General features: G+C 41.8%; 3 protein-coding genes across 3 annotated transcripts; 1 reads left to right on the top strand and 2 right to left on the bottom strand.

The window, feature by feature from the left end:
* Positions 1 to 1,180: 1,180 nt before the first annotated feature.
* On the top strand, positions 1,181 to 22,195 carry LOC123063066 (THO complex subunit 2). The gene is made up of 33 exons (XM_044486800.1): positions 1,181 to 1,481; positions 1,556 to 1,681; positions 3,366 to 3,407; positions 3,548 to 3,607; positions 3,723 to 3,785; positions 4,025 to 4,105; positions 5,009 to 5,083; positions 5,173 to 5,220; positions 5,317 to 5,385; positions 5,489 to 5,622; positions 6,088 to 6,163; positions 7,976 to 8,166; positions 9,823 to 9,903; positions 10,079 to 10,280; positions 10,587 to 10,775; positions 10,851 to 10,931; positions 11,026 to 11,145; positions 12,324 to 12,383; positions 12,616 to 12,743; positions 13,507 to 13,603; positions 13,681 to 13,809; positions 13,890 to 13,993; positions 14,336 to 14,513; positions 14,624 to 14,775; positions 15,573 to 16,179; positions 16,282 to 16,386; positions 17,594 to 17,749; positions 17,817 to 17,897; positions 18,000 to 18,075; positions 18,160 to 18,428; positions 18,875 to 19,942; positions 20,275 to 20,564; positions 21,645 to 22,195. The coding sequence occupies exons 1-33, from the start codon at positions 1,338 to 1,340 to the stop codon at positions 21,712 to 21,714; spliced, it is 5,352 nt and encodes a 1,783-aa protein (XP_044342735.1). The 5' UTR covers positions 1,181 to 1,337; the 3' UTR covers positions 21,715 to 22,195.
* A 283-nt stretch (positions 22,196 to 22,478) lies between these two features.
* Positions 22,479 to 23,530, bottom strand: LOC123063067 (uncharacterized histidine-rich protein DDB_G0274557). The gene is made up of 2 exons (XM_044486801.1): positions 22,917 to 23,530; positions 22,479 to 22,794 (listed from the first exon to the last, which is right to left on the bottom strand). The coding sequence occupies exons 1-2, from the start codon at positions 23,317 to 23,319 to the stop codon at positions 22,763 to 22,765; spliced, it is 435 nt and encodes a 144-aa protein (XP_044342736.1). The 5' UTR covers positions 23,320 to 23,530; the 3' UTR covers positions 22,479 to 22,762.
* An 854-nt stretch (positions 23,531 to 24,384) lies between these two features.
* On the bottom strand, positions 24,385 to 25,881 carry LOC123063065 (glycine-rich RNA-binding protein 2, mitochondrial; the record flags this gene model as incomplete). The annotated part of the gene is given in 4 exon segments (XM_044486799.1): positions 24,385 to 24,811; positions 25,069 to 25,175; positions 25,497 to 25,565; positions 25,718 to 25,881. Coding segments are annotated over 4 exon segments (522 nt in total). The 3' UTR covers positions 24,385 to 24,613.
* Between the last annotated feature and the right edge of the window lie 478 nt (positions 25,882 to 26,359).

Genomic DNA, 26,359 nt, shown 5'->3' with positions numbered 1-26,359 from the left:
TGGATGCACTACTTGGCACGTTCCCAGGCCATAAAAAGTGACCCCTGGAGGGCCTCTGCGGGGGTAACCCTTGGTTAGTTATCCCCCCATATACCCCTTGAGACGACATTTACCGGGTCGCTTGAAGGGACGCATAAGGAATGCATTTCTCCCTTTTATTAAAAATTTCTAAAAAAAGTGTTCAAAAATTGTAAAAATGTTTTGAAAGATTTGGATCAACATTGAAACATTTGTACCTTATAAAAATATAAAACTCATGTATCTAAATATAAATGTTCATGTATTATAAAAACGGTTATATTTAAAAAAATTGCATGCAGAAAGAAATGTCCATATATTAAAAAAGCATTCATTTGATAAAAGTTGTTCATGTGTATGAACACATATGTTAATGTAATTTTGTTTTAAAAATTCCTACGTATCCCCACCCACAACAAAAAGTGAAGACAAAACAAAGAAACGAGAAAAGCAAGGATAACATCACAAAATAAGAACAAACACAAAAAAGAACTATAAAAATGAAAAGAATGGGAAAAAATCACCACAGCCCACTACTTGGCGCTTCAGTCGGCAGAACAATCACACTAACAATGCTGAGTCCGTCTAGCACGAAGGCACGTGGTACACAAAGATCCCCCCTTCCCTTCTCAGCCTATGTGTTGCCCCGGTCCTGTTAAAGGTTGCTTGGTTTGGTGCTAAAATATTACTTTCAATATGAAGACAAGCCAACAAATTGGTTGACAACCAATATAGCTTGTCAACCTCGCAATGCATACTATTTTTTTAACAAGTTTTAGAGTTACGAAATGCAGATATGTCATCAAAATTAGTTAGTCCGTAAAATGGCAAGTTTTGCTTCTTCTTCAACATTCAACTCTTCTTTCCACCTAGAAGAACCTTATTTTCGACATTGATTTTTTCATCACAGGCTTACCGCAAACCTTATTCGGGGCTGTACTGGAATACTGTCTGGTACAAAACTCCAAGTCGGAGGATTCAGAATGCAACTTACTCTTCCTCTCTCTCTCTAAAAAAAGAGAGAACGCAATTGACTCCAAAGTAATTCGTCTGGTGCTTTTGAAACCCGAGCAGGCAAAAACCAGGGAAAACCGCACCCGAGCAGGCAAAAAACCAAGGAAAACCGCCCGGTAATAAACCGGATAAACCGGACGCCCAAACCACGCAGCGTATCTCATTCGCACACCTCCTCCCCCTCCGCCTCCCCCGCCGTCTCTCATCCCCGTCTAGCACCGCCGCCACCGCCTCCTCCTTCCTCAGGCCTCGCCGCCTCCCATGAAACCCTAGTTCCCCCAAAACCCAACGCCGCGCCCGCTGCCATGTTGCGGCCGCTCCAGGCGCCGGACTACAAGTACGTCACCGAGGAGTGCCTCCGCGAATGGAAGGGCCAGTCCGCCGCCGCCTTCCGCATCCCCGATCCGGTCCCCATGCCGCGCTTCCTCTACGAGCTGTGCTGGGCGACGGTGAGCTCCCGTACTCAGCTCGCTGGCTTTGTCCCTGTCGTCTTCGCGCTGATTGCGTTGGTCGGGTTGCGCAGGTGCTCGGGGACCTGTCGCCGCACAAGTGCCGGGCGGCGCTGGATTCGGTGGTGTTCGCGGAGGAGGCATGGCAGGAGGACTCCGGCTCGGTGCTCGCCGACATCGTCGCCCACCTAGGGCAGGATGTGAGTATTCTCCAGTCTCCACCCCTTTTTCGTTTGCTGCTGTGTGGTGCTTAGTTAGTTTCGAGTGGCTCGATGGAATGTGTTTGATTAGTCAATTCGCAATTGGGCGGTCGTACGCAGAAACACTGTTTGCAATGCTTAGCTGAAAATTGGTCAAAAAAAATTTGACTGGAGACGGCCAGTTTGTTAGTCTGTGTTACTTGTTGTGCCAGCTGAAGTGACGACCTGGTTGAATTGCAAGACGTTTCAGTGATGAAAAATTATCTCAATGGAAGTGATAGCGTGTGGTAGCTCTGGACAAGTTCTAAAGGCTATGTTTGGAAAAAGTACCCTGCTGAAGCTGTAGCAGAAAAGAAGGTTTAAATTATGCTTTTACTGATGAACATGAAACTACTAGCTTTGGGTAGCAAACCTTATACTGGCCGAAAGCACAAACCTATTCATTGTTATTCGAACTGTAGTGCGGGAGTGTTTAGATTTTGCATGCTTATGCACATGAACATGGATATTAGTTGTAGCTATCAGCATATCTCTCTGCAGTGAAGTGCAAAACAATCTTACAGATAAGCGAGGTGATTATTGTACAAAAGCTCGTGATGTTCCTTTCCAGTTTCTGGTGAACCAATTCAAAGGTCTACCCTGCATGGCTTTAGTTCTCCTGTTCAGTGAAACCGGTCTAAAATGGAACTGTTCTGGATCTATACCACAAAACAGTTACCAAGAGCATTGTTTTCTAGGAGTTATCGAGTTGTGGACTTGTCACCTGATCATGGACACAGGTGACAGGGAGTGTCACCCAGAGATTTCGGGTTTGGCCAACGAATCTAGTGGGACGGGCAGATCTGGTGGCATTGGGCTCGAGGACCGAGAGGGGTCCCCAACTTGATCCTCCACCTTCTGGCTTCTGTCATAGCTTTCGTTTCCCATTTACTCGACTGTTGTGGTGAACTGGGTTTATGAGGTGAGGATGAGTGTAGCAGTAGAGGGAAAAGGGCAGTCTGTGTACTCTGCTGCTGTGGTTAGACCAGACAGGCTGTGTGGCAGCTGTAGTGAGGAAAGGGCTGTGGAGGATTAAATTAGGTCAGCAAGTGGCAGATGGCTCACAAATCAAGACATAGATGGTCTTTTTGGCTGTAGAAAAGTTGTAATTATCGTCTGGAACTCCCCTGCCATTGGAATTGCACCCATGGGCATTCTCCATGTTATATGAGTTATAATTGCCGATTTGGCCAATATGTGTTATCTCCTGAGTATTGACATGGCGCACACCATGTTGGCAATGTCATCCTGAAGCCCGGTTATCGCTGTGACTCTCGCTGGGATGCCATGACAGCCTTTACTTAGATGCTGCTACGGTGTTATTGTTGTTTTTCCAACAACCAGGGTCAATAGAAATGTAAATGCTATCCTTCATTCAATCTCTTGCCACTTCCCATCCCGGAAAAACGAAAATATCTTGACACCTGTGTCTTGCTTACTCATTATCATAGGACTTCAATCAATAACCTTTTATTTCCCACCTATCAGTGTGGTTCTGCTTTTGATCCATGGTTGATGCCCAAGTCCAAGATGCATTTATTTGAATCATGTAACTTAGATTTACCAGTCCGTTGCTTGTGCTGTCATTTCCTTGTAATCATTGAATGCTGTATTATTAGTCGATCTGACCTGAAGTTATGTGCAGATTACAATTTCTGGTGAATATCGCAACCGTCTTGTCAAAATGGTAAAAAATCTTTTTGACACTTAAATACCTATTCATAATTTTAGTATGCAAATAGGCTATCTATCTTCTTGGCCCCTATCCTTTTTATGGTGGAGGATTTAGTCCTCACTAATTTCCTTAAATACTACTCTTGGCTGCAGACTAAATCATTTGTGGAGTCTTCATTGATTGCGCCTAGGCTTCTTCAAGAGCGATGTGAAGTGAGTATTTGTTGTTCATCATACTAGGGCGTCACATCTTTGTTGAAACCACCTTTCATGATTCAAGGCAGCTGACACCATGTCGTCTCTGTTTCCTGTATGTGCACATTTGAAGGAAGAATTCCTATGGGAGGTTGAACAGAGTAAGTCAAAGGGCCAGGATTTAAAAGCCAAGGAGGTATGTGTCACATACTAATACCATGCATATTGTTAGGACTTAGGATATCATGTTATGGTCATTGATTCCTCATATTTTGTGTGTGCTCACATGAATTATACAATATACCATGTCACATTAGTGCATATATCTTTTAAACATGGTTTCTGTGCAACATCCTTCTCCTTATCTGGCACATTTTCCTTTTTGCCTGTTTATTGAATCATTTTTTAACGTCTGCTTGTAATAATTGGCAACAGGTCAGAGTCAACACGCGGCTTCTTTATCAGCAAACTAAATTCAACCTGCTAAGAGAAGAAAGTGAGGGCTACGCCAAGTTGGTATGTATATCTGCCTGTGAAACTTCCACCAAAGTTCTTGTTATAGTTGTACATTGGTTCATTCATACTTTTAAGAAAATTTTAAGTAATCATCATTATTTCTTTATGCTATATGGATTGAGTAGCATAACATATCTTTATGTGCTTCTACTTCCTTCACTGATGCTTTGCTGAGCAGTACTGCCCCAAATTACTGCAAAATTATTTGATCCTTATTACTAACTGAATATCTATAGTTCAAGGGGAGTCTGTAAAATAATCAACTAATTTCAGACTTCGATTTATTATTGATCCTAAAATTACAGAGTTGGACACTTGGACTGCAAAATAGTGGAAGCCAAATAACCTGTGTTTCTCAAAGTATTTATTTGAAAGATGCTATAGAACACTTGTCTTGATTAGCATCTGCCCAGACACCACAAACCCATGTTATTACCCAAACACACTGAAGTTGTAGTCATTTGCTGGACACGTTTTGCTGCCTGAAAACTATAGAATTACTGAATAACCATGCTCGTTTGCTATTACACACTTTGGTGTCTACTAGCAAATGGACACAACTTTATGATGTGTCTAAGTGTCTGGGCTGTGACACAATCAGGTAATGTCAATCAGTGCAGTTTCCTGCAGCCAATTTTGCCTTCCTCTTTTTAACATGTGTTCTAACAAATCTAGAAGGTAAACTCTATAATCTAGATACTTCTACAAACAATTGTAATTGTGATTGCAGATGTATATATCCACACACGTGTTCTAACTTCTTATACTTCCAGTTCGAAATTATTTGAGAGTAAATTGCATTCGTGTGGGATTTTCAGTAGTTTCCAAAGAATGCGTCTAAAATGGTTTACTGTAGCTTGGTGTAATTTTTAACCTAGTTGCCTTTGTTTGTCTGGAATTCAGGTAACCCTACTTTGTCAAGTCAATTCAGCTTTGGCTTGCCAAAATGCTTCTTCAGCTACTATCAGCATTATAAAGGTTGGGTGTTGGAATTTTCTTTCTTACTCCTATGTTATGATTTGAGCATGTAAACAGTATTGTGTAATGACATAATGTTCTTGTGACAGTCATTGATTGGACATTTTGACCTGGACCCAAATCGTGTATTTGACATTGTGAGTTTTCGTTTTTTATCATGGTATTACCATCTGATGTTGTAAAAGTATGTCATTGCTACAATGTAATTACATTCTTCCTTGTTTGCCTGCTAGGTGTTGGAATGTTTTGAACTCTATCCAGATAACAGTATCTTTTATCAGCTTATACCTCTTTTTCCAAAGGTATTCATTAGTTTTGAATAAGATACCACTACCTGTAAAGATTATTACCATACTTCACTTAGTACTTTGATTCAGCCCATCTTATGACTTCTGTTTGTTACAGTCCCATGCTGCTAAAATTTTGGGGTTCAAATTCCAATACTATCAACAATTGGATGTAAACATCCCTGTTCCATCTGGTCTTTTCCGAATAGCAGCCCTGTTGGTCAAATCTGGTCTTATTGACCTTGATAACCTGTAAGTTTTCTAGTTGTCCTTGTGTTCCTCTAGACTTCTTGAACTCAGCTGTCATTTTGGACATCCTCCTTCAAAATATTTCCAAAATATTTTGTTCTAAAAAATGATCTGCAGTCAAAAAACTTTTTGTAAGGTTTACATACATGTAAAATTGGTACTTTTCACATTCCTTTGTCGATGTCCTCTTCAATTTCTGCTCTTATTTTGATGGCCATTTCTTGTAACTGTATGATGACTTTTACAAGCAGTACTGAATTGTTAGGTCATTTTCCTCAGAAGGTACTGCAATACCGAGAAAAATTAATCCTATTTGGTATGAATATTATTAATTATTGCACTAACCAACTAACCATAATTGTAGTCTGAAGTCCTTGTTTGCTTTTAATTTCAGACTCCTTTATGCTGTGTCAATATGAATTAGTGTTGCTGCTGGATCATATTTAATATTCATGCCTTCTGTTTCAGCTATGCTCATTTACTTCCAAATGATGATGAGGCATTTGAGCATTTTGGCTCCTTTGTTTCAAGGAAAATTGATGAGGTTAGTATGTAGTTTTCCAGTTGAATTCATTCTGTTCTAAAAACGGGTTTGCTGTATTTCGTAGGGTTATAAATGAGAATTATATGCATGTTGCTGCAATGCACCCAAATAATAAAAATACCACCACAGATTTTCAATAACCTTATATTTTATGCTCCGACTCTTAGATGTAACAGAAGACTACCATTTGAAAAAGGAAACAATGCCGTGTAAAGTTCTGTTTAAGCAAATACCATGATAATTCCTATTGGAACCACAACTTCATGAGGAATAATAGTCAGTTGCCACACTTGGATATTTTTTCATGAAACCATAACTATCACGCTAATTATTCATGCAACTCCCAAACCCCTCGTTTGATGGCAAAACTGACATGTCAGTCATGACGTGATTATTTTGCCAGCGTGACTTTGACAATGTGGACTGACTGAACTCTTCTTCCGCCCCTGAATCTTTATTCTCTGCTCCACCAATGTGCCATCTTCTCATGAATGATCTGTCCTTTGCCGCATTGAAGCTGGCAACAAATTCCCTGACTTTATCGCTGGACTACTCCAATGTAGTCCTCTGGTCGATGTCCTTGGCTTTGTACTTGGTGCCGGCCCTGAGCAGTGGGAATATCGCCCTCAGCAGTGGCCAGTCAACAGGATGTCCACTGGCTGAATGCCCTGGTTCAGCAGTGCTTCCATCTTTGTCCTAGTTGTGCTCCATCGTGAGCATCCCCATGTATTTGAAGTACAGCACAGATTAAACTCACTGTCAATGTCAGATGTAAGTGCCTAATGACGGAGATTCAGATCTAATTCAACCACTGGCTTTATCCCTGCCCTATCCTACTTGCCATCAATGCCAGCACCCTTGCTATCCTTGTGGCTGAACTTGAAGAAGCCCCGCAGGCCCAGTAGTTGATGGTGATTAACGGAGCCACGATGGCCATGAAGCGGGTGGTGTCACCCTCTTGTTTGTTGAAATTGATCTCATCCCAAATCTCTGTAGCAGTACTGTGCAGTGATTGCAAGATCCAGAGCATCAAGCGTATCTCACCCAATGGCTCGCTGCACTTTCATTTTCATTATCAGTGGCTGCCTTCAACATCTTTATCTCTGTTGTTGGGGTTTCCTCCATCTCTTTGCAGCGCGTTGGAAATGACGCTCCCTCTCCCCACTTCATTCAGATAAAGTATCACTACTATTGCCTCCATCCCGAATTTTTCTTACTCAACATGGTAGTGCAGCGACGGTGTGGCTTTGGATGGTTGCGTTTCCTATCAGCTTGGTTGCAGCTAATGGTGAGTCATTCCTCCCCTCAAGCTCCAACTTGGCCAGGAGACGTGCCCTTTTTTTCTGGGAAGGTGGTGGATGGTTCCAGAACATGGCGGAGGCAGCTCTTGGCTACTGTTCACTGTGAATGCGCCACTGCTCTCAACTGTTAGATTTAGGGGCCCAGTGGTTAGGGTTGATGCTCTTGTCTGATTCAAAATTGGTAGACCATATATAGAAATTGGAACTAGATTGGCAAAAATGTAATTCTTTTGATTGTCATCTTGTAGTTTAGGCTTTGAAGGAGTGTCATATTTACAGTTACCTCTAGGTATATGAACCTCTCTGTCAACAGTCGAGACACAGTAATACAGCCGCACCACTGGTTGTAGGATGGTATAACTGTGTTTTAAGTTACTGGAAATATTTCGAACTGGGCATGCAGATCTTGTCTTGCATTTATGCTATGTCTACATTGATCTTCAGTATACTTCAATAATTATTGACACAACGAATTCAACTTGGAGTTTACTCATCTCTTTGTTGATCACAGGCTACTAAAATAGGCAAAATAAATCTTGCTGCTACTGGAAAGGATCTTATGGACGACGAGAAGCAAGAAATAACGATCGATTTATACACAGCATTGGAGATGGAAAATGATATAGTTGAGGAGCGAGCCCCTGAGATAGAAAAGAACCAGAAGCTTGGGCTTCTTCTTGGTTTCCTCTCAGTTCATGATTGGTATACCTTGCGTGCCATTGATCTTGGATGTTCTATTATAATACTGCAAAGTTTCTTTTAATAACGATTCATTGTTAGTCACTTGGTACAGTTTCACTCTGTTAGAGTACGTAATGGGCCTAATGGGCCTGGACTGGCGGTATAGCCCGTTAGTCTTAGGGTTAATTAGAGAGCTTAGGGGTCAAGTAAGCCTTGCTGGGGAGTCAAGTAAACCTCTCTATATAAGGGGAGAAGATGTAAATCTAATCAAGCAAGAATTAAGAAGGAAATCCCTTCCCTTTTGCCCGACCTCGATCTCGTCCGCTGCGTCGGGGATCTTGGGCATGCGGTTTTCCCCACGGGCGGCGGGCATGCTGTTTTCCCCACGGACAGCGACCTCAAAATCTGCGACATCGGCGGTTGGGGGGCGCACCCCTCCTCGCCATTCTCCATCGAAAGCCCTCCACTCTTCTCTGTGCGGTGCAGACCAACAGCCGTCCGGCGGGGAGAAGGCATGGTGTCACCGACAGGAGCGCACCGCGTAGCACCACTGCATTCCGCCGCCGGCCGCTGCGAGGGCACCTCTGCTGGTCGCTTTTGCGACCACTTCCAGGTGGCCATACACATGCACTCCTTTTGTCCAGATGGTGTCCATGGGATCCAGGTGGCTGTACACGTGCACGTCCGACGTGTCGATGGTGTCCACTTTATGTTCAGGGGTCCAAAATAAAGCGTCCTAGTCCATTTCAGGTTGAGAGTAATAAAACAAGCCGATGTAAAAGGCTTGTTTTTAGGTGTTAGGTTTGTGTTGCGTCGAGTCATGGTTATAAGTTGGTTAGGTTGCAGCTCGAGGACAAGCTGCATGTCCAGGTGGGGTGTAGTGTTAGAGTACGTAATGGGCCTAATGGGCCTGGGCTGGCGGTATAGCCCGTTAGTTTTAGGGTTAATTAGAGATAAGGGTCGCTTGCTTAGGGGTCAAGTAAGGGCCTGTTCTGAAACTGCCCAGCTTCTCAAAAACTTCCTAAATTCAACTTCTCGCATAGCTTCTCGCTTCAGGTGGCGATTTGGAAAGCGTTCGGCAACACAGCTTCGTTTTCTATCGTCAAGCAAGAGGCTGCCAGCCCATCTAGCTGGATTAGCAGGCCAGGTTCGGGGCCCAAAAGGAACAGGCAACGTGAGAGAGAGCGAGTTCGGGAAAGAAAACGAACCGGTACGCTCAAACTCACTTGGCGGTGGCAATCTTGTGGTAATTAGCCTCAACTCCAACTTCTGGGTATCCATGGATCTGGAAAAGGCCAGCTTCCCCAACTCCACCTTTTTTACACTACGGCAGCTCGCCAGCTTCTCGATTCCTGCTTCCTGGAGCGCTAGCGTTCGGATGAGCTTTATGTGTGGAGATGAAGAAGCTAGGAGCTGGAGCGTTGCCGAACAGGCCCTAAGCCTTGCTAGGGAGTCAAGTAAACCTCTCTATATAAGGGGAGAAGATGTATCAATCTAATCAAGCAAGAATTAAGAAGGAAATCCCTTCCCTCTTCCCCGGCCGTGGGCAAAAAGGCCCCCGGCCGTCCCTCTCGCGCCCTCCTTCTAGCAGCCACATAACACACTCCTGCAGTAAACACATCTGTCTTCTTTGACATGTTATTATTTCACTGATCGACTTGTGGTGTTATTTGCCAGGGACCATGCGCAGCTACTATTTGAACGTCTTGCACAGCTAAATCCTGTTGAGCACATTGAAATTTGTCATGGTTTATTTAGGTTTGTCTACTTCCTCTGCATATTCTATCAGCAGCCTCAACAGATGTTTACTATTATGATATTAGCTGTACTTCTACGAAATATGACATATTATGGCGTGCCCGAGTATGTCTCTTGTAATCCAATGGTTGAGTTCCCCGATTTATGTTGTTCAATTCTACTTTCATTTGTGCAGAATTATTGAGAAGACCATTTCTTCAGCCTACAGTGCATATTGTCAAACGCATCATAAAATCTCCCGTAACATCGACACTCACATGATAGATGCATCATCTGTCTCTTCACCAAGTTATTTGGTTCATCCGCCGAAAGTGTTTTTCCAAATGCTTGCTGTCTGTGGACCATACCTTCATCGTGACACACAATTATTTCAGAAGGTACCATTAGATCTTTTAGTGTTGAATTCTTCTCTTCTTTGGTCTGCTTGATGTCCTGCTGCCCTACTGGATATGACTTGTTCCAGGGATGGGCGCACACAGCACTTGTTCCGTTCATACTTGTGTTCTTGTTACCAGAGTATACCTAAGTTTTACTGCATTTGTTTCAAAGCATTTGGAAAGGTCCTATGACTATGAACACCTTTGCTTGCAATTATGCAGTTCCTCCTGGAGCATCTAGTGGCAAAAATTGTTGGATATTGTTTATTTAATGGCGCATGGTGCATTTGTTGTATTCATTGTCAGGTTTGCAGAGTGCTAAAGGCGTACCATGCCTCGTCGAAAGAATCAGCCCATACAACAGGTGTAATGTCTCCAGAATCTCACATCGAAGAAGCACTTGGGTCATGCTTGCTTCCTTCACTGCAACTTATACCTGCCAATCCTGCTGTTGATATGGAGATATGGGGAGTTCTTTCCCTTCTTCCTTATGAGGTTTGCCATGCTTCATGATTGTTGCTTGTTATATTGCACTACCTTTTTAACCAGTCTGGTACTGTTCATGTTTAGGTACGCTATCGTTTGTATGGTGAGTGGGAGAAGGACGCTGAACAAAACCCAGTTGTCCTTGCTGCAAGGCAAACAGCAAAGGTTGTCTGCTTATTCCATTTCTGAGTTTTCTTTCTTTCGCCTATCATTTTAGCTTGAGCTTTAGATTCACCAGCATGCTTAATTTCTCAATTAGCTGGATACCAGAAGGCTCTTAAAACGGCTGGCCAAGGAAAATCTGAAGCAGCTTGGCCGCATGGTGGCTAAACTTGCTCATGCAAATCCGATGACTGTACTTCGGACAATTGTCCAACAGGTATTTTGAACTAACTGTGCTCATACAATTTATTCAAACAATAATAGATACTGCAGTCATATCTGAAACATGCAGCCCTACTTCCATTTGGACTAGCAGCTGTCGTTTTTGTGGCCTTCTGTAATTAATGTTTTTTGGCAAGCTCTTTCTGCGAATAACTTATTCCCCTTGTTCTGTTTTAGTTCTCTTATGTTGGAGATGACCAACCATTGTTACATCTGCTGACAGCTCCATTCGGACTGTATTTTGCTCTTTTATCTTCTCTGGAACCAGTGGAATGTCTTCGTGCCAACCTGGCAGTGTCCAAATCCATTATATGTTTTTATCCTAGATGCTGAACTTACCGAGTGCACGCTATTCTAGTTTTCCCTGGCTACATCAGCTCTTTGTGCACTAGGTCTGCCATTGGGTATGATCCATGGTGTTCTTATCAACTAAACTGGCAGCAGACCCGTGAATGCTGGTCTGCTGTTACTACATCCTCTGGTGTTATTTCTTCAAGGATCAAGTTGTAGTTAACGGACATAGAGGTTTTCACTTTCAGTTTCAGAAAAATTTCAACACCAACCGAAATCACCAAAATTCAGTGATTTCGTTTTGCATTTCGGCCAATATTCACTTGAATTCATTTAAAATATTTGAATTTTTTGAAATTATTTTTGAAAAATATTTGAAATCATGTGTACTACTGAAATCGCTGAAATATTTTGGCCGAAAGGTAAATATTTCAGTGACTGCTGAAATTAATGAAATTCAGTGAATTTCATCGAAATCTCACTGAAAGTGAAAACCATTTGAGAGTAGTCAAATTGGAACTGATCAATGTTAAGGGGAATGCTAATGTCATATTCTCATTACTGTTAACTTTGTAAATTAATTATAATGGTGCTGACAAAAAAATTTGGGGGACCAAAAGGTAGCAGAGCTTCCTAAGTCCTACTGCTCTATATATTAGTAATATAATGGAATGTGTACACGTGGAGAGGGAGCATGCTCCTTAGGGGTACACAGCACTTGATGAAGCAACAGAGGGAGTCTGGCCAAATGATATCTGAATATATTATTTTTATTGGGTTAAATATGATAATTCATTGATTCTGGAAGTTCACCCTTATAATTGCAATCCTTTGTTGACTTGTTTCAATTATTTACCTCTACAATACATTCACAACTTTCAGGTCGAAGCATACAGGGACATGATAAATCCAGTTGTGGATGCTTTTAAATACTTGACTCAGGTATTAGCTGTGTATGTGATGCATGTTTTATACAGATGCCCACACCCTTTTTGGTGTCGGCTGTAATTGTTTTGCTTGTGTCTTTGAATTGTTTTTATAGGTTGAATTTACAGTGTTGTCTAAGTATGCTTCTTCTACCTTTTTAGTGTCGGCTGTAGTTGTTTTGCTTGTGTCTTTGAATTGTTTTTGTAAGTTGAATTTACAGTGTTGTCTAAGTATGCTTCTTTTACAGCTGGAGTATGATATCTTGCAATATATTGTAATAGAACGGTTGGCCCAAGGTGGTCGTGAGAGAGTAAAAGATGACGGTCTTAACCTGTCAGATTGGCTTCAATGTCTTGCATCATTCTGGGGACACTTGTATGTAGTTTTGACTCCTGTCTGTGATTACATTATTTGCACAACACATGATGTGATGTACCGATCAATTTTTAGTTAAACCTGATGATCCAGCGATATTTAGTGATTTATATTCTTGCTTATTGGGCACATGTAAGTGCTTTTATCATGTGGCTCAAACAATGGTCTCCTGCTATTCAAAATTTGCATTGTTGATATTTTTTCTCCATCATAGTGGTTAGCAGCAAACTAACTGAAATGATGACCTGCATAGGATGCAGTTTTAATAAATATCACAAAGATTCTTCTCTACTCGTATTTGCACGTAGTAAGCTAAGCATACTATACATTATGTCGAACATGCATGCCAATGATATTAGTATGCTAATGCAACATAAGGTAATTGATTTATAACCTAAATATTTAGAGGTTTACCTTCCGCTCTGCAGCTAGGATCTTTGGCTGTTATCTTGTCCAGAATCTTGGGTTGCCCTCTCCCCGTTTGTTCGCTCATTCTAACATCATGTCTGTATAAGTTTTGTACAACGAAGATATCACCGATTTGCCAAGACTCCGAATTTTGTTATTGCTTGTTATGGATGAATAATTACTGTGTCCAACTCTCAGAATAAGTCTTTAATCTTTATGCTTTGAGAAAAGCAAGCAATATCTGTACTAGTGTTGTATATCTTTCAAATATCTGGGGCGCTTGTGTTTCCCTTATCAGTATTGTTATTATCTTTAATCTTTATATGCTCCTATTCTGAACCAAGAATTTTAACAGATGCAAGAAGCATTTTTCCATGGAGCTAAAATGCCTTTTCCAATACATAGTTAATCAACTGAAGAAAGGATTGGGCACTGAGCTTGTTGTACTCGAGGTTTGTTGGCTATGTCGAAACTTTCTTGCTGCCTTGTTATCATACGAATCTGAAGTTTAAAATGATGTAACATGCAGGAACTCATTCAGCAAATGGCAAATGTACAGTACACTGAGAACATGACTGATGAACAGGTTGATGGTATGGCAGGGAGCGAAACGCTGCGGCTTCAATCTTCACTGTTTGGCTCAACACGGAACTATAAGGTTTTATCAGGAACCAAGGCTCCTTTCTTTATTTCCTGATAAGATCAAAAAACAGTTTTACCAAATCATTGTTTTTGCAGGTCCTGAACAAGTCTACTAACAAGTTGCGTGATTCTCTGCTGCCAAAAGATGAACCTAAACTTGCAATTCCTCTACTACTGCTTATTGCCCAGCACAGATCCAAGTAAGGTTTTGGCAAAATCCTCTGTCCCTCCCCCGGCCCTAATTTTGGTCTGCTCCCTCTGCTAAGTGGACTTCAGTCTTGCTGTAGTTCTGTATGATATTTTAATGTAGATGCATACTGACGGTTAGTATAGATGTATCCTAATGATTGAAATTCTTGACTATATTTCTGGAATTATGCATTTATTTATTTAGATTATGCCAAAGCAAATATTCAGGACCATTAGCTAAAGCTTTATTATCTGCATTGTGGGGTTCATGTTTTAGCTTAGAAGCCTGTCATATTCAGTTTTTTACATTGGCACTGGCCTTTTAAAGTTGATAATTTTGGCATTATTCTCAGGATTATAATAAATGCAGATGCCACATATATCAAGATGGTTAGTGAGCAGTTTGATAGATGCCATGGAATACTACTTCAGTATGCCGAGTTTCTTTCAAGTGCTGTAACTCCATCAACCTATGTTCAACTTGTACCTCCGTTGGAAGATCTGGTTTATAAATATCATATTGAGCCAGACGTAATACACTCGTACCTTGCACACTGTATTTTTTTAATGTGTGAGTGGTTTTTTCATTGTGTAATCACGCCTCAGTGAGTTAACATCTTAGTAATTTAACTTCATTCTAGGTTGCTTTTCTTATATACCGCCCTGTAATGAGGCTTTTCAAAAGCGCTAGTAGTGGTGAAGCATGTTGGCCTCTGGATGGCAATGAAGAAGGGGAGCCTGTATCATGTGATGATATGATCTTGCACGGTGATTCATCCCAGAAGTTAATCATGTAAGTCTTCTATGAACATCTGCCACGAGTCTCTCAATCAACCATTCAGTGGTATGGGTCATCACCAGCAACTCCTAGTTGAGCCTGGGCTCCTGGGCTCAACTACAACTGTAACGAAATCCACATCGCAAACCATTCTGAAAAAAAATTCAAATGTAAATATGGCAATACAGACTTTCAAATTTTCGTGCAAAAATACGCGGCGTTCATTGCAACAAAAAGGGGTTTACAAATAGTTGCTAATTTAGTCCCCATCCTCATCTTTTTTGTGCAGACCACAAACAGGCATTTTTTTCATGTGACGTAGTCTGATTTCTTTTCGATTTTTGTCGGAACCTCAAAACACACTTTTTGTTTTTTGTTCTTAAAAAAAGGTACAAATGTTTCTGAGAGTTTGAAATCTGCCTCGGGATTATCACGTCTTAGTTACCACTTTCATTTTTTGGTTCATGTTGAAATAAATTGAAAAGTAAATTACAAAGGAAGGAAAGTTTGGAGAAAATATGCACCGTCAAATCATCTGACGACAGCAATGAGAATTTGATACCCTCCTTGTTTGCCACTAAAAGATTAGCAAAGATCTTGTGTCCTCCTTGGAAGCTGGTAGGGTAGTTAGCAGCTATTATACCTTTGATAATCGTTGCTTTCAGAAATTTATAATCTAACTGTTTAAGCCTCGTAGAGGTTAACTGTGGTTCAAATTTTCTGTTTCTAAATGATACTGGAACTTCATTGACATCTCCATGGTATTTTAGGTTTGATTCATGTGCAATTGTCTGTATTCTTTTTTTTTACAGGTGGTCAGATCTTCTTAACACAATCCGAACAATTTTGCCAACAAAAGCCTGGAACGGTCTTTCACCTGAATTGTATGCTACTTTCTGGGGTTTAACACTCTATGATCTCCATTTCCCAAAAGATCGTTATGATGCAGAAACCAAGAAGTTGCATGACAATCTCAAACAACTCGAAGATAATTCAGATAACTCTAGCATTGCAATATCACGACGTAAGAAGGACAAGGAGAGAATCCAAGATTTAGTTGACAAATTGAACAACGAATCTGACAAGCATCAACAACACGTTGCATCAGTTCTCCAAAGGCTAGCCCGTGAAAAGGATAAATGGCTGAGTTCTGGTCCGGACGCACTGAAGATCAACATGGAGTTTCTCCAGCGTTGTATATATCCACGTTGCGTTTTTAGCATGCAGGATGCTGTGTATTGTGCTACATTTGTCAAGACGATGCATTCACTGGGAACTCCATTTTTTAACACGGTGAATCATATAGATGTTTTCATCTGCAAGACACTACAGCCAATGATCTGTTGTTGTACAGAATATGAAGCTGGTAGGCTTGGACGGTTTCTTCATGAGACACTGAAGATGGCCTACTATTGGAAGGTAGCTTCTTGATTCATGTGCTGTACACTTTTCACAACAGCTTTCCTGATGGTTATTACATTGTTTTAGTGCTTATGAGTTTGCATATACAACTTTCTGCAGAGTGATGAAGCAATATATGAGCGTGAATGTGGAAATAAGCCAGGATTCGCTTTATACTTCAGATTTCCAAACAGTCAACGTGTACCTTATGCTCAGTTCGTTAAAGTATGCTTTACACACTCCTTGAAGTTATGTGTGTCGCATAATTAAGTTCTGCATGTTTATCATTTCCTTTAGTACAGCTTAGTCCTAAAATTTTAGAAATAGTGATCAAAACATAGATACCCTGTTTTTTGCTTTGATCGCCATTTCTAAAATTTAGGACTAACTTGTCCTCAAGTTGCATGATATGGTGATATCACAATTCATATGAGTTCCTTAGGGTGATCTGTAGTATGAAAGCACAATCTTGTGCCCAAGTAAACTTCTTTTAGGCATGGAATCAGCATAAAAATAAGTCTATTATGTAGTTTATGCGTGTTGTCACCTTCTAAAATTACTTCAAACATAATACTTTTGCACTAGATATTTCGCCATAGAGGCCCCATAGATGTGCATAAAAACAGTAAGTCCCGTCCTATCTCAGTTCACGAGTTAATCATGTGAGGAATACTAATATGCAAAACCATGTTTAGATGCCAACTCAACTCTTTAGTGTGAGCTGTTGGCACACCAGATTTTGATGGAGTAGTTTAATGGATTTACAATTTTGCAAATGAACTAGTTCACAAATTCACAAACTATGTTAGAGGAACCCGGACTCATTCATCTAAATCTGGTGGCTCCAATGCACCATATAATGGTACATTTTGTGTTGGTATGCTAGTTCCAGGTTACAGATACTTCACGTTAATTCCGCACAAAGAGGACATAAGATATTAAATCTTTGTACTCTGCTTGCTAAGAATGAGTTATCTTGCCACATTTTTGCGAAGGAAAGCTCATTCTTAGTAAGTAGGCCCCATCTGTTGTTTATCATGCCAAACATGTCAGAGTTCAGTTTGGGAATTGTGTTGCTGTGTCCTACGATGCAGCTCTTTTATTTAAAGAGAATAAAATGTTAATCCTGCAAGTTTTTCCATAATGTTTAAATGTGTCTGTACAAAATGATCCACTGCATACTTTCCATTGATACGCATCTGCCCATTTTTGTTGGTGAAATTTCTGTTTCTTGGACAGGCATAATTTAGCATGGTTTCATGGACTCTATAGTATATATTATTGTCATATGCCGCATTTTTCGTAGATTTTGTTCATGTTGCCTGAATTAACAAAAAAGACATATGTGAATGTCTAGTATCCAAAAATCTATGTTGTCCTGCTGTATTCTTCACATGTGCTTTTTAACATCTTTTTTCTGTGCTTTTGAAAGGTCCATTATAAGTGGAGTACAAGAATTACCAAGGTGCTTAATCAATGTATGGAATCAAAAGAATACATGGAAATTAGAAATGCCCTTATTGTGCTCACAAAGATAACTAGTATTTTTCCTGTGATTCGAAAAAGCGGTATCAACATTGAGAAAAGGGTAAGTACATCAGTAGTCACCATTTGTGATATGCTGTTGGGCTATTACTCACAAATATGTTTACCAGGTTGCGAAGCTAAAGGGGGATGAGAGGGAAGATCTGAAAGTACTGGCCACTGGTGTAGCTGCTGCTCTGGCAGCTCGCAAGGTAGGTGTTACATCTTCACTGGTGCCTTTTTTCTCCCTATCAGGAGACAACCACCTGTGTATGTTATGAGATGTATGTGTGGAATGCCCAATTATTATGCAGAGTTCATGGCTATCTGAAGAAGAGTTTGGTATGGGTCACCTTGATCTGAAGCCAGTGCCTGCAAAACCTATTCCTGGTAAATGGAAGATACATAAGACTTTATTTTTTGTCGGACCACTATGATTAGCTGGAGCGTAACTGTTCCTTGGATCTCGTACAGGAAATCAGTCTGCAGATTCCTCAACGGCAAAAGATCGCAGCATTCGTGCAAAATCTACAGAAGGTAGGCATGAAAGGTCAGAAAATGCAATGAAGCCTGATGCTCAACATAATAAGAAGAATGCCTCGACTGCAAATGGATCTGATAGTCAAATGCCATCGTCCTCTGCACAAGGAAAAGCTTCAGGACCTGCACGAGGTGCAGATGAACCTCCAAAAGTTTTGTCTGATGGGTTAGTTAAAGTTTTGAAGCCTGCTGCAGAATCTGAGGTATCTCTCAGTTTATCATGTGGAAAGTGACAACAGTTTTTTTGAATTAAGCTTTTTTCTTAAAAGGATGCATATGGCAATAGTATGTGCATCTATACATCTTTGTGCAAAAATTAGCATTTTGGTTAAAAAATAATGTCTATTTTAGTCCTACATCCTTGTCTTTTTTCTCTAAACGACAAATAAATGTACTTCACAAATATTTGCAAGTAGATAAAAGTATTTCCACGTGTAAATTTGTAGGGTTTTTTTAAATTGTAAACCGCCTCTCTTTTTTTCTTCTTTCTTTCAAAACAACGGATTCAGCTGTTTCTTGTTAGCGCATAATCCACGTCTTCAATTTATAGTCCTTCATTATTTCATGGAGCATAGCAGTGACCAATGAGCAATTTTGTGCTGGATAGTTTGCAACTTTGCATTGTATCTAATAGTTTTTATGACAACAGACAAGAGCACCACAAAAGCGTGATGCACACAATGCTGCAAAGGTATCTAAGCATGATTTGGTGAAGGAAGATGCAAAACCTGGGAAAATTACCAGCAGGGTTCTTAATCAAGAAGTCTCTGCTATTCCTGCTGACAGAGAAGTATTGTCTCTGCCAGCTGATGGTGGGCTGGATACTAATCCCACTAGTTCGTTGGTTGGCACCAACGGTAATGTACATCCAGCACCACGGAAGGTATCAGCATCCTCCCAAAGGTCAACGGTGTTGGCTGCACATAATGATGCAACAGCAAATCCCACCGGTGAAGGTGAATCTACTGAGTTGGTTGATTCTACCGTGAAACGGCACAAAAAATCTGTTCCCATTGAAGAAGAGAGAACAGGTAAACGAAGGAAAGGAGAAATTGAAGGCCGGGATGATGACTTAACAGAACATCATACGGACAAAGAGAAAAGAATGGACTTGCGATCAGTAGATAAATTCCATTATGTGGATCACGAGAGAGGTAATAATGAGGAACAAAACCTAATTCGGACAGAGAAATTAAAAGAAAGGTTTGATGAGAAATATGACAGAGATCATAGAGAAAAAACAGATCGGACTGAGAGGCGACGTGGAGAAGACGTGGTTGAGAGACCAGCAGACAGATCATTGGAAAGGAGAGAACATTCTATTGAAAGGATGCAAGACAGAGGGACGGATAGGGTTCCTGAAAAAGGAAGAGAGGACAGGAATAAGGAGAGAAGCAAAGTTAAGCATGCTGAACCCTCGATAGACCGGGCACATACTTCTGATGAACGGTTCCGAGGGCAAAGCTTGCCACCACCTCCACCTCTTCCAACTAGTTTTGTACCCCAATCAGTCGCTGCTAACCGAAGAGATGAAGATAGTGACCGAAGGGGTGGAAGCACCAGACATACACAGCGGTTGTCTCCCAGGCATGATGAGAAAGAAAGGTGGCACGTGGAGGAGGAGAATGCTCCGCTGTCGCAGGATGATGGGAAGCACAGAAGAGAGGAAGATCTCCGGGATAGAAAGCGTGAAGATAGGGATGTTTCATCAAGCAGGGTAAATATGCCTTCACTCCCTAATACTCTTCTGTGATTTGTGATCAATTTTTGCTCACTAGTTCAGTTATGTCGATATATGTCTTCAGTCCCTAATAGTCTTCTGTGATTTGTGATCAAGTTTTGCTCACTAGTTCAGTTATATCGATATATGTCTTCACTCTCTAATACTCTTCTGTGATTTTGATCAATTTTTGCTCACTAGTTAAGCTATATCGATAAAAGTCATTTGTGTCTTGTGCTCAGACTTGGTGTGCAATCACTCCTCTTGGGACCTTGCATTGTGTAACCGAACATTCTTGCTTGATCTCTAATGCTATGTTATTTTTATAGGTAGATGACATGGATAGGGACAAAGGTAATACTATGAAGGAAGATAGTGACCCTAATAGTGCATCCAAACGGCGAAAAATTAAGAGAGATCAGTCTGCTTTAGAAGCTGGGAAATATGCACCTTCTGCTCCACAGCCTCCGAGCCTTGGTGCTGGTAACTCACAATTTGAAATACGAGAGAGAGAAAGAAAGGGTGCTATTTCACAGCATCGTCCGTCACATGCTGATGACCTCCCTAGGATGCATGCCAAGGATTCAACAAGCAAGACAAGTCGTAGAGAGACTGACCAGTAAGTTTGGAAATGAGGATCTCATTGAACTAAGCATGCACGCTTTCCTACAATTTATAACATTTTTCACTTTGCTGTGTTCTTTATACCTTAGCTGTCATGTGAAACACACTATCTGTTTTATGGGAACGATCAATATCTCATGCAAATTGTAGCCCATTCTTTTCCTTGACCTCTTTTAGCATGCGCCTGACCCGCCTCTTCCTAAATTGAAGAAATATTTAGTCAAATAAAATAATGATTGTATTCCCAGGTTACTAGTCGTTATGCAGGTAGAGAATGTTGAAAATCCACCATTTCACCTTCCTAAATTGTAGATAAGATGGTGTCATGCACTTAAGGTATGGTGTGGATGGCAACTAACCACTTAAGCTAGCGATATTGCAAAAGCTGCCTCGAAGGTGGTTCAACAATTGAAAAGTATAAATACTCGTGTGCAATAATGAATTATAGAGAAACATGCAACTAAAAACTGTCATTTTATTAGACCGTACAAATAGCTACATGACACAAACAGTTCAGCGGAGTAATGTGTTGAGAATTATGATATTTATCACCTATTTAGTTGTCATGGGTGACACTGTTAAATCCTAGCTACCAAAACCAAGATCAATGTGTATGCAAAATTGGTATTACTCTCCTTTTTTTCCCTTGTGTGCAAGAGTGTCCTAAAGGAAGTGAGCACTGAAAGCTTACACATGTAAAATGCAACATACTCTTGCATCACTTTGTTGTCTTGAAGCACATTTTAACGGCCTGATTCTGCATGAATTCTGATTTATGTATTTAGAATTGTGTTAATCCTTGTTTTGGCTTTAATACGAGCTTGAGATTTTAATGAATTTCTGAGTTACATATAGGAAAGAGAGTAATCACATCGTTATGAGTAGGCTTAATGTCTTACCTAGTTACCTTAAATATGTAGCAGAGGTATATATAAATAAATCTGTAGAAAGATGGTTACTAGGATGGTTTTTTTCTTTCCAGTTCTATAATGAAGCATCTGCTTGAGCCGCGTTTTTTGGTATAAACCTTTTTTAAACATAAGTTTTGTTTCTCTAACAAACCTTTAAACTGCAGAACGCATGATAGAGAACGGGAAGAGGAAAAGAGGCCAAGAACTGAAGCAAGAAGAAAGCATCGGAAATAGGTTCTTGCAGGACTTTTGATCACTGCCACATGACATGGTTTCACCTCGAGGATGTGCATGATCACCTGCGAACAAGAGTGCTTTGTTGTAGCAGGAAGATCTATCTGGACATATTTGAAACATTCAGTGTGTATGTCTCAATCCTTCAGCTGCGTACTTAAGCCGTACTTCATCGATGCTACACAGTGTCGCTGTCCAGATGCACTGTTATGAAGAATGTCATTGTGCAAGGAACAGGCATCTGGGCCATATGGTCGGTCGACTATACAAGCTGTTATAAACATTGTAACGTAGAATGATGAGCAACAGAACTGTGGGCCATATTAACCTAGACGAATTTGCTGTAAACATGTACGTATGAGGAGATGTGTTCATCCTACAGCGGCAGAAAAGGACGAGGAGAATGTTTTGTAGCAAAGTACTTATGGCATGTTTTGGAATGGTTTGGTTATCAATTTCATGTGCGGCAACATATGTGGAACTGTTCAGCAGTATTGGTTACCTGTGTGACTTCGTCTACTTGAGCAATTCAAATAGGTGCCAGTTCGCGTTACAAGATTTTGGTAATTCGACGCGCAAAAAAAAAGATTTTGGTAACCTGACAAGTGTGCTGCCAAATTTTGGAAGGCGTCTTGCTAACCCCGACCGTTTAGTTTGTTTGTTGCGGGATCAATGGCGGGGCGCAGTGCCTGTCCATGAACGAGAAAGAACTAGTGCAACAGCGTGCCTGCTTGAACAATGGTGACGCGGTAAACCAAAAAACAAACCGACAGAAATACTGTTTTCCTTTATGATTGAACCGGATATAAAATTCCGTTCTGGTGCCCTCTTAAAAGGCAAAAACCAAGCTCCGTCTCGAAACAAAAGTTCTCAACGCAGAGCATCAGGTATGCTGTGAATACTGCCCGCTGAGCTGATCAAGAACCAGAAGTCATCTCCTCTCGCAAAATGCCTTCCCTCGTAAAACAAAATCCGAAGCATCAAAAGTTCTGGTAAGCCGGGCCCCTGTCCGGTCTGCATCTCCGTCGTCGCTTGAGCCGCGGCGCTCCTATTTCTTCCGGTTCTTCCTCTGCTGCTTGGCTGCAGAGCGAACAGAGTTGCAGAAGACACAGAAGTCACGCCGAGACATCCAACAAGCATCACGGGCTGGGGAGAAATTAGCGAGAGAGAGAGAGAGAGAGAGAGAGAACAAGGCGGCTTACCCAGCCTCCTCTTGGCGTCGGCCTTGGCGAAGAACTCGGCCCACTCCTCCGTCAGAACGAACACCGGCTCCTCCTCCTCCTCCCCCCACTCTTCTTCCTGCCCGAGGTAAACTTCCTCTCCTCGCTCCGCCTGCGGCGCCGGCTCATCCGCGTCCCCCGCCGCCTCTCCCTGCGGCCCGGGGAGTGGTCCTTCCGCCGCGGTCGGCGGGTGGGGAAGCGTGTGGGGAGGAGGAAGAGGAACCGATGTGTGGTGGTGGTGGTGGGCACAGGGAGCGGCGGCGGGCAGGAGGTGGGCGGCGTGGTGGCGGAGGTGGATGTGGATGCGGTGGTGGTGGCCGGGGTCGAGGCGGAGGTGGAGCCGGTGGTGGTGGTGGTGGTGGTGTGGAGGGTGCGGCGGATCCATGGCGTCTGCTCCGTCTGTTCCTCGAGCCTGCGCTCTGTTTGCGACGGCAGTGCTACCGCCGAGTATATGTAGGGTTTACGCTACAGCTTCGTCACGCCCCTGCGCTTCGGGGCCTCACTCTAAAATTAGAGAAAATCCAGATGAATTCAAATTTTTCGCCAGTGACAAAAATGGCCTCGGATGTTTGATTCTGGCTTTTCTCAGTTCTTTTTTCCTTCAACTTCAGAATGTCGATCTGGATTTTTGATAACGTCTATGGGTAAGCTTATTTATTATATTTTCTCTGTAAACAAATAGAGGACTTAACTAAAATAATGATCTAAAACGTCATATATTTATTTATTTATAGGGAGAGTATATTGATGCACAATCACTCAAATGTGTATTGTGACTGCCCTGCTCCCTAAAATTTAACTTCGCTCTAAAATCACAAGGTGCTAGAACCCGAGGTACAACTGTATTTTTTTATGAAGCTATTTTGGAGAGGCTTCAAAACTTTAGTTTGAAGTGTCCTCATGAAGCTGAGGGAAAGTTACCCATCACTACCATCAGTAGGTGGGTTTTATTTTTCCGTCACCCTGCCGAATAGACCTTTTCCATCAAAATTTTACATTTTTAAACCTGAAACTAGCTGAAAGCCAAACAAAATAAATTGTTCTAATGAAGCTGCAACTCCGGTATGGAACCACTCATGAATAACTTTATTAATCATCTAGCTCCAAAATAAATTTGGTAGAGCCTGCCAAATAATCCTCCATTTGCTTCTTACTTGATGGTCTCAGATAATCTGTGGATCTTATCTGCCTGTAGTTGCAATTAGATTATTCTTTGAACTTACTATCCAAAAACTAGTCTTTTTTCTTTTGTAACTTTCTGCAGCATAACAATCTTTGAGCTAAGGAAAGCACAGAGACATTCTGAGCACAGAAATTCACCACTGGTAAACCAGTAGCAAATTCCTAGCAAAGATCTTCATGTTTGAATGTAATACTTGGAGAATTTATGATAATCAGACTAACATACACGACTTAACTCAGAGACTCACCACAAGTACACAGTGCAATATACGGCAAAATGCATGAACTTCCATTGAGACTCATCCAAGCCTCGAAGCAGCATGACTTAAACTCTTGCACCATCAAGAAACGAACCAAAAACAAAAATACTAGAACCACATCTCTGCTCCTATTGAGTTCAACTATCGCAGATAACAGACAGACGTGACATAGGTTCCACATAATCAAGACACTGTCCTAAAAGCGCATTATTTTAAATTTGATAGTCTGCGCTCTCCTTAGAAAGCTTCACGGTCACCACCATAGCCACCGCCACCTCGGCCACCACCGCCATAGCCGCCGCCGCCACCACCATAGCCGCCGCCGCCGCCAAAGCCACCACCTCCTCCATAGCCACCGCCGCCGCGTGAGAAGCCGCCACCACCCGAAGGCCTCTCATTGGCGAAGTTCACACGGACGTTCCTCCCTGCAAGCTCCTGCAAGCATTGGATGGGCATTAGATCCTTATAACTAGTGGCCAATGAAGCATAGCATCAGGATCAGGCCAAGCAAATGACTAAAGGGAGGAACAAAACATTGAAACAATAATTGACAAGGTGTTTTCCACCTGACGGAACGGCAGGCACATGGTACATGGTGAAAATTATCAAACCCTAATCAGCATCTAAATGGTAGAAGTAAACTCTATTGTCAAGTAGAACAGCACATGTCTGATACTCTAGTTTTGACTCACCTGACCGTCCATGCCTTTTGCAGCGCTATCTGCATCAGCTTCATTCGCAAAGCTCACAAAACCAAACCCTCTAGACCTTCCAGTCTCTCGATCAGTGATGACACGTGCTGTAACATGAAAGATGGGGATTATGAAGCAGTAAATACAAGATAAGTGAAAAGCATCAGAACAACCAGCACAGTCAAGCAAATTCCCATGTATTGCTTAACATTCATATCTTGAAACAATTAAGTGCAACATTAACATGAACCATGCCAGAACAAACAGCTACTCCCTCTGTACCAAAATAGTTGTTGCTGGAGTAGCTGAAGTTCAGCTACTCCAGCGACAACTATTTCGGTACAGAGGGAGTAGTTCCATGTATTATTGTACAGATACCAGAAAAAATGACTTATACAGATTTGATCAAGGCTTCAAGATGTACTGACCCTCAACGACCTCTCCAAAGCTTTGGAACGCCTCCTTCAGCGAATGATCGTCAGTAGCCCAGGCCAGGCCTGATGAATAAAACTAAGGTCGTTAGTGGATAGGCTTCTAGAGTCATGTTCTACACAAAAAAGTTGTTAGTGGATAGGCCAGACCTGAGCCAAGTTCTACAATACAAGGTCATGGACATACAGTACAAGCAAAGCGACGAAAGAAAACTCACCGCCGACGAAAAGCTTATTGCCACCAGCGGGCTGGCCGGCGCACATGAAGCGGGCAGCGTTGAACAGGGCAGGAGCCGAGCCGGTCGAGGCACTGCTCGCCAAAGCACTCTGCCTAAGAAGGCTTCCGAGCTTGATGAGGGCCGCCATGGAGGAAGACTAAAACCTGCACCGACAAAATAAATCATCAGCAAAAACGAACCGAAGGGGCAAACAGGGTTAGACACATCAACCAGAGGAAAGGCACAAATTTGCAAACAAAGAAAGATTTTTTACTGGTGCAAACTCCCTACAAACACGATATACTCCTGCTATAACAGATTAATCCAACAGATCAGACCATCCCGCCTAATTCAGGCCGAGATCCCGAGAACGCCACGGTTCCCCTCCGAAACTCGCAACCCGTACTCCCATGACGACGGCCCCGAAATAATCTAACGAAACCGAACGAAATCCAACTCGATAGCCCCTCTCTAACACCTAAACCCACACGAATTATAGATCATCAGACAACAGGCAAGCGAAACCCTACCCGTTCCTCCGCCAATCGATCCACTTTTTAGACTAATAACAACAACCAGCAAGCAATCTAGCGGAAGGGGGCGACGGATCAAGGCCAGATCCGCCGCCGCCGCCGCCGCGAG

Source organism: Triticum aestivum, chromosome 3A (assembly GCF_018294505.1).
Source record: "Triticum aestivum cultivar Chinese Spring chromosome 3A, IWGSC CS RefSeq v2.1, whole genome shotgun sequence".
NCBI classification, from domain to species: domain Eukaryota; kingdom Viridiplantae; phylum Streptophyta; class Magnoliopsida; order Poales; family Poaceae; genus Triticum; species Triticum aestivum.
This window is presented reverse-complemented; position numbering and strand designations above follow the sequence as displayed.